The 12,747-nt window shown below is 37.1% G+C and overlaps 3 protein-coding genes across 4 annotated transcripts in view; 2 read left to right on the top strand and 1 right to left on the bottom strand.

Moving 5' to 3' along the window:
• Positions 1-12,747, bottom strand: part of LOC131008955 (uncharacterized) — a 984,029-nt gene that overhangs the window by 865,921 nt on the left and 105,361 nt on the right. The window lies entirely within an intron of this gene.
• Positions 43-6,787, top strand: LOC131008932 (uncharacterized). The gene is made up of 9 exons (XM_057936053.1): positions 43-362; positions 1,108-1,296; positions 1,519-1,695; positions 2,251-2,435; positions 3,210-3,305; positions 4,289-4,334; positions 5,238-5,344; positions 5,477-5,578; positions 5,651-6,787. Exons 1-9 carry the CDS (start codon positions 344-346, stop codon positions 6,605-6,607), a joined length of 1,878 nt encoding a protein of 625 aa, XP_057792036.1. The 5' UTR covers positions 43-343; the 3' UTR covers positions 6,608-6,787.
• LOC131008950 (protein AUXIN RESPONSE 4) lies at positions 7,980-11,043 on the top strand. Its single transcript, XM_057936095.1, has 2 exons — positions 7,980-9,411; positions 10,626-11,043. Exons 1-2 carry the CDS (start codon positions 8,188-8,190, stop codon positions 10,854-10,856), a joined length of 1,455 nt encoding a protein of 484 aa, XP_057792078.1. The 5' UTR covers positions 7,980-8,187; the 3' UTR covers positions 10,857-11,043.

Consider the following 12,747-nt stretch of genomic DNA (forward strand, 5'->3'; position numbering starts at 1 on the left):
CCGCGGATCTGGACCGGGTCTCGGATCCATTGCCAACCCTAGGTGCAAACGCTATTGAACTCTATGGGATAGATGCGCCATAGACCTGAATGGGATCTACACCTAATTTTTCAGTATACGGTTAAATTTAATTGGATATTGAAATTCGAGAATTGAGAGGCGAGCCGAGTTGTATGTATTGTTTGTTTGCATTGCATCCACCTTCTTTACTGCCCAATCCATCCACCCTAAAATTGAATTGACATAGAACCCATCACAAATATTTGGCCAATTCTACCATTATGTTTATTTAATCGTATGCTTCACCAGTTGTTCTTAATTACCCAGAAATTTTTGTTGGGCAATGGCGTTGCGCGCAAAAGGTGAGATTTCGAAGGCTTTCACAAACATATTCTTGATGTGATCGTCTTGATGTTTATGTAAGTCCGCATGTATTATACCGTAGAAGACTGGTATGCTATGGGGTTTAATCCTGTCAGTATTGGAGATTTTATGCTTGGTTATGGCTGCATTAGTGAATAGATTTTTAGACGCTACAGGCCTTTGAGGGCTTTTGCATGATATACTGCTCTATTTGGGTGTGTGGAATTTGGATAGAAGCGCTACTGAACGGGAGATTTTTTTTAGGAATTTTCCGTTTTTGGATTAATGAGGTTTAAATGTGTGTGCAATTTTTGGGCGTGTGTGTGAACGAGCTTGAATTTATGGGAATGGAATATAAGGTAGAGGGTAAGGTCTTCCAATCGAAATTGCTGGACTCAAGATCAATTCAGTAAACTGATCGTAGTTCTTGATTTATTTCCATCTAATGGAACTACTTTATGGTCTTATATCAAATTGTTTACTCCTCTTACATCAGTACTTGAAAGTTGAAACTTATAGGGATTGAGACGTTTAGACGAAGATAAGATGAAAATTCCTGCTTTAGACGAAGAAACCAGCCCTCGGTCCCTTTCTAAGACCCATGATAATTAGCTTGTGGACCTCACCAGTTAGAGCAAGTCACTGAATGAAACATGCTATTTTTCTACCTTGGAGTGATAGGTTACTGATATAGTAATGCTATGCACGTTCTGGCTCTTACACTTTGTTATGATTGCATTACAGTTCTGCAGAAGAAGGCAGAAAAGTTTGAACTGAAGAAATTGCAGGTTATTAAAGTAACTAAGGAAGGAGTATCTTCCCTTGACACCCTGCTTCAAGATGTTTACGCCAATCGACGACCAAAACAAACTGATTATGAAGCTCGAAGAGATCTAATTCGTGTCTTCAATGAGATTGCAAAGGAACTTTACGGTGAACACTTTGCTGTTAATGGATTTTATTGCCTTAGCGCTTTTGGGAAATAATTTGTTTTCTTATCATTTATGTTATTTTCTGGAAGAAACTAGAGTCATGTATTCTACTTTTTAAATTGAACCATGAACTTGCTTAGTCTAGTCCAGTATTATCTACTCTTGTATCTGGTGAATCTATATAGATTATTCTGATATTTATGGTTAATGTTTGTCTTGTCAGGTACCTCAAAGGATATTCCCATCGTGGTTGAATTTGGTTCTTTTGTAATGGATCTCTTCAGCACTACGAGTGATCTGGACCTTTCAGTAAATTTTAGCACAGGGGGAGTTGATTTTCCACGTGAAAAGAAGATCCAGACTTTGAGAAAGTTTGCAAGAAAGCTGTATGCTATACAGAGTATGGTTTCCAGTTTACTTTTTCGCTTTTTCTTACAATATAAGACAAGATTTCATTGTCTTTCTGAACATATTTCTTGCTTATCTTGTCAACTTAGTGAAGATTCTATTCTAGTCTAATTTGACCTTAAAAAGTAGACATATCTGTTAGGGATGCTGGGTAGTTGAATACACTTTTCAAAGGGCCATTCTGAAAGAACATGGCAGACTGTAGATAGAGGCGCTTCCAATATGTATGAATCCTGTATGCAAATGTGTAAAATAATGTTACAAATTAAGTTAGTAAAAAGTGCAATATGAATACTGCCACAAGAGAATGGTTTTCAGAGGAAGTTTGCTGCTAATTTACATTAACTTGTCTTGGATATTCAGAGTCAATCAGCTTGCCCTTGGAATTATTTACTTTTTATTTCAAAACCAACTTGAAGAAACATGAGTATCCTTGAAGTTCACCAAGTTCAATTTGAAATTTTGGATACATTTCCACACTTCAGTTTGGTCTTTTCCTACGAAAACTATTCCGATTGACATAGAATGGGGCATATTTTTTCGTTAGGTATGGGGCATGTTTCCGGTGTCCTTCCTATTACCACCGCAAAGGTACCCATTTTGAAATGTGTTGACCGTGGAACTGGAGTTGAGTGTGATATATCAGTCGAAAATAGAGATGGGATTTCAAAATCCCAGATTATTTGGATAATCTCATCCATTGATGAAAGGTTTAAAAAGCTAAGCTTTTTGGTAAGACACCATCTTCAACTCCTTGTTATTATGTTTTATTATGCCATTTGCCATTCCAGCCTTTTGTTATCCATATTTGATATTTATATTACGGACCATTCAATTTATGGTTGCTATTTTGGGGCTTGGACAATGTGATGGGGCTATATGCTGGCACTGAAATGTGCCTTGTACAGTGTGATGGCTACATGCTGGCAAGATGAGTTAGGATGGCCTTGTACGTTGTTGTGATGGATTAAATTAAATGTGAAACTTCATGACTGTCAAGGTCAAATAACCCTCCGAAGAGGTAAGGGGAAAAAAATACATTAGGTGAATGCAATATGAGATACATGTTGGCAATTCCTGAACGAGCATAAAAGGATTGCTGCCTCGTAGTTACTAGCCTTGTAGTTCTTCTTCAAAACAATGAGGAACATGATAAAGGGGGTACATCTTAGTTGAAATTCCTATGTTTTTAAACTATATAGTCTTTATTGATTACTTTAATGCTGATGGTGGGTTGTGGAGCTTCGCACCTTGAAGCATGAGGGTCAGGTATCAAAGGATTGAGGAAAGAGTCCTGCTAGAGCTGCTGTCTGCTGACTCGGCTCCCATTTACCTTGTGACAATTGATTTTTCAATTTTAATTTTAGAAGATCAATATATATTTCTAGTCTTCCCTGCAGAGAGTTAACTGTCGGACTCTTATGCAGTGTATTTTTGTTGTTAACTAAGAAATTTGCTTCTGCATGTTCTAAATTTTAATGAACATTAATTGATCTGGCTCCACAGATGAAGACTTGGGCTAAAGCACACAACATCAACAGTTCAAAAGATAAAACCCTTAATTCTCTCTCCATAATACTCTTGGTCGCATTTCATTTGCAGGTATGCTTTTTTGGTGCATATTTATTATATCTGCCATTGCAATTTGGCATGTTTCTTGATTTATGGTTGTTCTTGTTGTCATTTTCATTTTCTTGCTGGTTGGGGGTTCAGTTGTTATAGGCTAATTCTCTTTTAGGTCCATGCTTGGTCTGAATATGTTTATAAATTAGTCTTCAATTTATTGAAATGGTATCCAATGAATCTGTTTGAGAGACAAACATTGAACATAACCTGTAAGTCTGTAACAGAAATGCCTTAAAATGACTATACACAGTATCTGATATATAGAAGAGGATACTTGTTGAGACATGTGCCTATATAAAATAAAACCAGTGTGTTTCTGTAAAATAAGATGTATTCTACTATAAAAATTCAAAAAGAGTCTCCATCAAGTTCAGAAAAATGCTGTGACAATTTTTTTTTGGTACTCTTGCAATGGTAGAAAATCCAGATGAAACAAACTGTTGGATCTTGAAAAAATTATTCCATGAAATTTTTCCAGTCGTTGAAAAATTGAGGAAGTGTCTGTTTTGCTACATATTGAAAATTGAGGTCATTATTTAAACGTTTTATAAAGTGTGTCTAAAACCAAAATCCGGTCAAAGTAGGTGATTTTTTTAACGATGAATCTTATGTTTAGTAGAAGGCTATTTTTCTCAAGAAAATGGTAAGTTGGTAACTAACATTTCTCAAGAAAATGGTAAGTTGGTAACTAACATTACCCCTTATTGAATTGTCAAGTTGGTATCTTTCTAGTCATGTCATTTTGTAGGATAGACTAATCATGCTCTGTTGTTTCACACTGAGCTATGACTTTTGGCGTTCGTTAACTGACAACTCAATGTTGGTTTAACTCGTTTTTTTGCCCAAAATTATCTTCAGGGCTTTTACAATTATTAATTTCCTTTTTTCCTTTATGGTACATCTTGATATATTAAAGTTTTTTCTGTCTTCCTTATTCCATGGTCTTCCTATTCCCACAGACTCGGACTCCTCCTATTCTTCCTCCATTTTCTGCTATCTTCAAAGGTAGATATCCTGCACCGAACTTGTTTCTTTCATATCTTTAGAATACATGATAACCATAGCTTCCGGTGTCGTTACCTTATCACCATCCCTGTCTTGGGCATAGGTTTTCCTTGCATTCTTGGTTGCTTTTCGTATGGCTAGTACCTCGTATTGTTACGATATCCCACATCGGTTCCACATGAAAGTGTGGAATGGTATATAAGAGGGGGGTCAACCCTTTACCCTTGACCATGGTTTTGGGTTAAGTTAGGGCTCCCTAACTTATATGTCTAACAATTTGGTCCGACCTGCTGGATCTGGAAGTTTACGGGAGAGGGCTACCTGGGGAGAGTGCCGCACGACTCCAGGGGCTCTAAGGCGACCTGCCTGAGTCGATCGAAGGCTCCCCAGAGTGAGAGCCGTCCGTGGACGTCTGGTCTTAATGGGGGATGGATTGTTATGATATTCCACGTCGGTTCCACATGAAAGTGTGAATGGTATATAAGAGGGGGTCAACACTTTACCCTTGACCATGGTTTTGGGTTAAGTTAGGGCTCCCTAACTTATATGTCTAACAGTCTTTATGCAGAAATTTTATGTTGCAACTCTTTTATATCCTCTCTCTCTCTCTCTCTCCCCTTTTCCCTCCTACATGTATTATTTCTAATATGGAGTGTATTTTCTCTTAGAAAGGGCACCCTCTTTCTGTCCACACCACAAAGATGTGGCACATTCTTCTAATTATTTGTTTTGAATTGTTAAAACTAAATATAAATGTTAATATTGTTTAACAAGATAATGATTCTCTTATTTTATTTTTGTGCATATATTTAACTAAAAAGTGCCCTCTTCTCAATTGAAAGGTGCCCTCACTTTTCTTTCCTACCTTCTTACTAAGTGGCGTTTAAATACTTATCAAACTAGATGGTACTGATCCTGCGACGGTAGAGAAATCAATGCCTAATTTTTTGAGTTATGGGAAAAGAAATAAGGAATCATTGGCTGAACTCTTCATCACTCTACTCCTCAAGGTACTCCTTTTATGATGGCAGTTACTTATCAATATTAAGATAAATACCTGTTTCTAATCCTCAAGAGTTAAGACCCATAATGTTATAATATCATTTTGTCAGCAACTGTGATGGGTTTTGTTAAATTTGCAGTTATCTTCTGTTGAAATACTTTGGTCGAAAGGTCTCTGTGCGAGCACATGCACTGCTTCGTGGACATCCAAAACTTGGAATTCTAAAGTTGCCTGTATCAGTGTAATTATACCTACTCTCTTGTCTCAAAATTTGATGCTTTTTGATGCAACATGACGAATACCACTTCCACAGGTAGAGGATTTTACTGATACATCCCAGAATGTTGCGAGGGCCGTGGGACCAGCAGAGGTGAAACGGATCTACAAATGTATAGAGACATCTATTTGGCATCTCACCTCCTTCATGGGGGGGCAGATTGGACTTCAACTGAAGGATCTTTTGTTTGGGGTTGAGGGCACCCCTACCTCGATTCCTAGAGGTATTACAAATTTCAATGTGACTGCACAGTTCCCCGCTGTTCAGTCTCAAGGAAACCAGAACAGAAGAATAGTAACTGGGAAAAGAAAGAAAAAATCTATGCACCATACAATCTACATGAAAAGTCGTCCAGGAACACAGCCAGGGAAAGGGAAGCAAAAGCAAATGCAGAAAGGCGTGCTGGTCGGGACTTCGTTGGCTAAGAGGGCACGGACAGATGAAGTCTGGAGAGGGATGCCTGATGGAAGGGGCACGACAAACAGTCAGCAGTGGGAGGTGACGCGAGCAGGAGGAGGTTGGGAAGAAACATGTCAAGCTAGAGGCGGCAGTTGGGGAGTATCTGAGCCAAACAGATGGGGAGCAATGCTGCAGGGTGGTGGTGGTGGTTGGGGAGGAGGAAATCAGCAACAGCAACAGCAAAGCAATCAGGGTTGGGGAGCAATGCTGCAGGGTGGTGGTGGTTGGCGAGAAGGAAACCAGCAACAGCAAAGCAGCCTGGGTTGGGGTGAAGGAAATCAGCAACAGCAACAGCACAGCAGCCGTGGTTGGGGCCACGGAAATCAGCAACAGCTACAGCAAAGCAGCCGGGGTTGGGGCGAAGGAAATCAGCAACAGCAACAGCAAAGCAGCCGGGGTTGGGGAGATGGAGGTTCGGGAGCAGTGAAGCAGGGCGGTGGTTGGGGAGAAGGAAACTACCAGCAGCCCGTCGGTCGGGGTTGGGGTGGTGGAGGTTGGGGTTTTGGAGGAATTCAGCAAGGCTCAAACCTATGATCCTTTTGAGCAAACAATTATGGTGGTGACTATGTTGATAGGCTGCTGCTGCAGCCATGTTCACAGTAAACTATGTAGCTAGTAATAGTAATTCCAACTCTTTTAAGTAAAAGAAAAGAAATGATTGTTCCAAATGTTGCTGTGCACATATGTTAATTACATTCGGAATATTTTCACGCATTTGGAGTACTTTATGTATTTACAGTTAGTCCTAATTTATAAGTATATTATAATAATAATAGTATATAAATTATTCAAACATATATCACTGGACTAGTTAAATTGTATGTGCAACACACACATAAATAAAAATTTAAATTTTAAATAATATAAATATTTACTATTTAATATAGTACTATAATTTCAAAGAATTTTGTGTTATTGTTGTCTACGAATAGTTCTCATACCAATTTTGACAAATATATCTCGTTTATACAAACTACACTTTTTTAGCATCCATGCCCTCCCTTAAAAAAAAAAAAAAAAAAAAAAAAAAACATGCTCGGACCATGAGACCTATTTAAATGGAGTAAATAGTGTATTATTTTGCACCATAATTAGTTCTCTCTTTTATTTTTATTTTTTATAATTATATTCTTAAAAAAATATATTCTCTCTCATGTTTTATTATAAACTAAACCCTTCATCCCATTTAGATGTCTTACTTTCCTATTTTTCACCACAATTAGTTCTTTCTTCTACTTGATTTGATAAATATACTTCCAATAAATTATATTCTCTGTCTTTTTTTTTAAGGGGAATTCTCTGTCTTATTTTATTATAAATTACTCACTTTGTTCCACTTAAAACATCTTGCTTTTCTAGTTGGAATGTCTCACTTGAAATGTCTTATTTATTTTATGACACTCAACAAATAACAAACACTCTCAATATAATAAATTAGTATATATAAAAAAGTTATTCACTATGAAGACGTTTACTTTACATGATTATGATTAAGTATTTTTTATTTTTAATAATAGGATTCTCTAATCCCACTATTTCAATGGGATAAAATAAATAAAATTAATTTAAATGATAGAAATAATCAAAGGTACTGATATATCCCAAAGTTTCAATTCATCTAAATAAATAATTGATTAATCGTATTATTTTTATCGATCTCTCTAGTATTTGTTTTGATATAAATATTTAAAAAGCTAGTATTTTCTTTTTCCAACTTTGTTATAAATTTAATTTATTTTATATTTAAATCATGTACATCTTAATACTTGTGCTTAAACAACATTTTACATGAAACGAAAAGAATATTTATTTTTTAATATTTTTATTTATTTTTGATAAATTCATATATAAATAAAGAAATTCAAAGATACATCGATGCAGATTATTTGTGTTTGAACCTTGAAAGGTGTATTCATTTCAAAGTTACATTGAAATAGGAGCAAAGTAGATTTCTGCAAAAGCTTGAGAATTGAAACTTTATGTTATGCGCGTGCAAAAAGATGCAGTGATTGAATCTGGAGTCGAGCTCGCACTTTATACAAAAAATTCCCTCTTTTTCCTCTCCTTTCATTTTTACTTCCTCCGTCAGTCCATGCCTACTGCTCACCTCAGCAATGGCCATCATAAGTGAGGAGCCACAGTCACCGCCGCAACTGCGCCACCGTAAATCCAATCCAAAGCCCACGCCGGAGCCCGAGCCCGAGCCCGAGCCCAAGCCCGTCTCTCCGCCGACCAAATCCGCAGAAACCGCCGCCGTGAACCCATTTTCTTTCTGGTTCTACTTCACCCTTTCCGTCTCTCTGATCACCCTTACTTGCCTTCTCGTCTCTTCTCTCTCCCCGCAAGATCCCAAGTCTTGGTTTCTGAAACTCCCCCCAATTCTCCGCCGCCACTACTCCAATGGGCGCACCCTCAAGGTCCAAACAGCGCTCAATCACCCGCAAGTTGAGGTCTTTTCCATTCAACAAGGGCCCCTCAACGCAGACAGCCGTGTTCTAATCGTGCACGGCGCAGGTTCTAGTTCCTTTTCTTTTCAACATGTTGTTAAGTCATTAGGCACTAGGAATGTGCGCGCTGTAGCCATTGATCTTCCGGGATCCGGTTTCTCGGATAAATCTGTTGTTGTGATGGAGGAGAGTGTAGGCGGGAGTGATCCCTTTAGCAAGATGTGGGATGTGTATGAAGATATTAGAGAAAAGGGGATTTTTTGGGGGTTTGATCAGCTTGTTGAACAAGGGTATGTGAACTTGGAGGAGAAGGAGGTGAGGGTTTCGAAGAGAGAGAGAGTTAAACCCATAGAATTGGGGAGTGAGGAAATGGGGAGAGTGTTGGGGCAAGTGGTGGATTCTATGGAGCTGGCGCCTGTGGATTTGGTGTTGCACGATTCCGCATTAGGGTTGAGTGCCAACTGGATATCCGAAAACCGGGGATTGATTAGGAGTGTGGTGGTTCTTGATGGTGCTCCTAGTGGGATGGCATTGCCTCTTTGGGTGGTGGGAGTACCTGTGGTGAGGGAGATTGTGTTGGGGTTCAGGTTCGTGTTTGAGATGGTTCTTGGAAAATGTTGTGTGAAATCAGTTGTTGCAGCCGAGGCTGAGGCGCATAGGATTCTGTTGAAGGGGAGGGGTGGGGCAAGTGCTGTGGTTGGGATGGGGAAGAAGCTCAATTGTAGCTTTGATTTGTCTGAATGGAGCAGTCGAGATGGTGTTAAAGGACTGCCGTTCCAAGTGATTTGGTCCGGTGGCTGGTCTGATGAATGGACTTCTGAGGGCCGGCAAACGGCTGATGCCCTTCTTCAAGCTAAATTCGTCACTCATTCCGGTGGGCGATGGATGCAGGTGGGAATTTGTTACATTCTTGTACTGGTTATTGCATACCTCTTATGGCAGTTTTTGTGGTGTTTTTTACTGTTGCTGTTTTGTTTCATGGAATCTTAGATGTATGCACAAGTTTGTTATTTGACTGCTTTCTGATATTAAATAACTTCTGTTAATGCCCAACAGCCCAAGTGTTATTAATAGTGGCTTAGAGATTGAAGGCTTGAAGCTGAATGTCTCTACTTTAGCTCCAAGTTCACTTTATTTTGAATATTGTGTTTGGTATGAAGAGATGCTGCTTTTTCCTATAATCTCTGCAACATCTGCTTCATCGACATCTTTTAAAATGCCATTATATGAGAACAAGAAAGATCCAGCCACTAATGTACATAGGCTTGAAACCTTCATCATTTAGATGGCCCCTTTCAGCAAACTATATAATATCTGAAGTGACTATTAAATTGCTATAGTTGCATCAAACAATTTAGTAATTACTACTAATTAGAATAGAACTTTTGAGCTGTTCCTACTTTCCAATACTTCCCTATTTCGATTGTCTCACTGCATGGGAAAGACCCTACCTGTTGCAGGAGCATATGATTGTGGCTTGCTCTCTCACTGCCTTTTATCCTTGATTGATACAAATGAAGCTGAAATTTGGGGCTATTTTAATGCCATTTTTAATTCCCTTTAGATTAAATCGGTTGTCATTAGGCGAGCTGTTGTAGTAGTCATCCATGTATTCACAGCTACACTGAATGTTGATTACTGAACTTAAGTTGATGGTTAATCTTTTTCCCATATAAAAGACCCTTGAGTGACACATTCTTGTTAGTCGAAATCCGCCTAAAACAAAAAACCTATGAACACTTTTAGGACTAGTTTGTTTTACTATAGAATTCTGTAATAGTTGAGCATCACTTATGTCAAATGAGAAAAGCATGGATCATGCTTGAAACATTTGTTTTGCCCACTAAAATCAGCCACTTGAGCTGGTGATTCTCCAATGGACTCAATTTTGTGTATCATCTGTCACTCCTTTTCATCATATGCTGCTTCGAGTAGAACGTTTAGAAAACATTTCAGAAGGGACTTGTGACCCGTTTTATGTTGATCACGTAGCGTTGCTGCTCAATAGCCATATGTATAATAAGATTCATGGAGCTAGTTATTTGGGATCTGTGTTGATTGCTGATGATATTTCAGTTTGACCATAGAATTATTTGTTGTTATAGGAACATAATTCGGAGGAGGTAGCTGAGAGCATTTACGAGTTTGTGTCCTCGTTACCAAAATCACCCAGAAAAGCCGTAGAAGATACAATCCCTGATCGTTCCGAGGAGAAGCATACTGCTACAAACGACGACCAACACCATCATGGTCACGGACATGAGCACGGCCACCACGGTCACGGTCATGCTGGTTTCATGGATTCATATGGTATGGGGCATGGATATGGTATGTAAGATTCATTTTATGTGAAATTTGAGTTGTCATTGATGCCCCACCCCCATCCCCACCCCAAATAGTGGCATAATGATCTTACTAGCAATAGTGTTTGCTGCAATTTGAGCAAAATGCCTATATAATTATTGGGGTTGTATGGTCATATATACAGACAATTTTCATTGAGGGTTTTTGGGCCTTTGTTTATACACATTGTTGAATTAAGCCCATAGGTTTTTTTTTCTAAATCCTAAACCCTAAAGCCCTTATGTGTATGTTTGAGTCCATGACTGATTGTCTACTCTCTCACTAAGGAGGTGTTTGGATAAGCTTATTTTAAATAAGCTTATAAGCTCCAATAACTTGTAAGATGTAATGTCTCAAGAGTTAGCAAGTTATTAAAGTGTTTGGATAATTGAGTTTATAATTTAGAGAGTGAATTGTGAGTTAGAGAGATGAATTTGAAATGATATATTATGAAAATATTCTTTAAGGTTTTTTATGTAATGATTTGTTTGTTTCAGTTCTTTCTTTTTCCAAAAAATATTCCTAGTTTTCAGCTCAAGCTAAAAGGTTCTGGTGGATTAATTCATATTTATCTTTGTTAGAGTACTATATTTTTTTGTTTTAACTTATCCTAAAACAATTAGTAATCCTTTTTGTATGTGAACCAAGTCATTAATAATTTTCTATTTTTTGTTGTGGAATATTCATGCTTGATTAATCCCAGTACATCTCATCAAAAGAAATGTATTTGTAATTTTTACTGATGAAATTGTTATGCAATGATTTCATAATATGAAAAAATATACATAAAAGATAATTGTTACTCCTCTCCGTTCCATTTCAATTAACTTGTTTCTTTTCAGTAAGGTGGGGTAAGATCGTAGTATAAAAGTGAGTGAGTTCATATATTATGTCATCTATAATAATTATCTTAAAAGGAAATATGCAAATTCAAATGGAACAATTCAAAGAAAAAAAATTACTAGTACATGCCAAGTCAAGTCAAATAAGATAGAATGAAGTATGAGATTGTCAAGTTTCTACGTTGATTACTAATGGTGCTATATATCTAAACAACATTATTATTTTATTAATTAAAAATATTTGTACCATAAATTTTATTTTTAATACCATTTTATTAATTGGGCTTGTGGTGTCTAATTTTAACTACTGAATAAAAAAATTAGATCCGTGATCCAAATGCACGTGATAGATAATGGCATGTTTAAAATTAAACAATTTCCTCTTAACAAAAAATCAGCTAAAGCGTCGTTTTCAGATAAGATTTTTCTTCTTGCACTTTTACCAAATATTGCAGCATTCACTCATATTAATATCAATGAGAAATAAATGGTGGGCTCCAAATGTCCCAAAAGGGAAAAACCTTAATTGAAGTCACACAAATATACATTGTTGGACACGCCAAATGAGTAATGACCTATTCCACTCAAACACGATGTCGTATTTAAGTTGCATTAATTTCTTCATTACTCGACAAGAAATGTACTTAGCTAGATTATTATTATTATTTCAACCCAAAGTTTGAGTTGATTGTCAAATTTAGAATAAAATCTTCAATTAGGCCCATAACTGCGATATCTCATGAATCCAAACTCCAAACTCAACCGAGGAATTCTAATATATAGTTTTAATACTGGAATTAACTCAACTAGTATGTCCATCCGTGCAATTCACTGCGAATATCAAAATTAAACGATGTATTTAATAAATAAATATAAACAAATGCAAAATATATTTTAAAGACAAAATAAAATAATTCACATCAATTACTCACTAAAAGTTCAATTTGGAAACGTAATATAAATGAAAAACTCCTATTATAAGTATGTTGGCTCAGGTCATAATTACTATTCCCTCCATTTTTTAAGCATTATGTTTTTTAAA

The sequence above is a fragment of the Salvia miltiorrhiza genome, chromosome 2 (assembly GCF_028751815.1).
Source record: "Salvia miltiorrhiza cultivar Shanhuang (shh) chromosome 2, IMPLAD_Smil_shh, whole genome shotgun sequence".
NCBI classification, from domain to species: domain Eukaryota; kingdom Viridiplantae; phylum Streptophyta; class Magnoliopsida; order Lamiales; family Lamiaceae; genus Salvia; species Salvia miltiorrhiza.

Excerpts from the sequence above, each read along its gene's own strand:
- LOC131008932 (XM_057936053.1), top strand. Across the intron at positions 4,335-5,237 it reads ATTTTCTGCTATCTTCAAAG|ATGGTACTGATCCTGCGACG; the intron begins GTAGATATCCTG and ends TTATCAAACTAG. Across the intron at positions 5,579-5,650 it reads CTAAAGTTGCCTGTATCAGT|GTAGAGGATTTTACTGATAC; the intron begins GTAATTATACCT and ends CCACTTCCACAG.
- LOC131008950 (XM_057936095.1), top strand. The coding sequence starts at position 8,188 with ATGGCCATCATAAGTGAGGAGCCACAGTCACCGCCGCAACTGCGCCAC. Across the intron at positions 9,412-10,625 it reads CCGGTGGGCGATGGATGCAG|GAACATAATTCGGAGGAGGT; the intron begins GTGGGAATTTGT and ends TTGTTGTTATAG.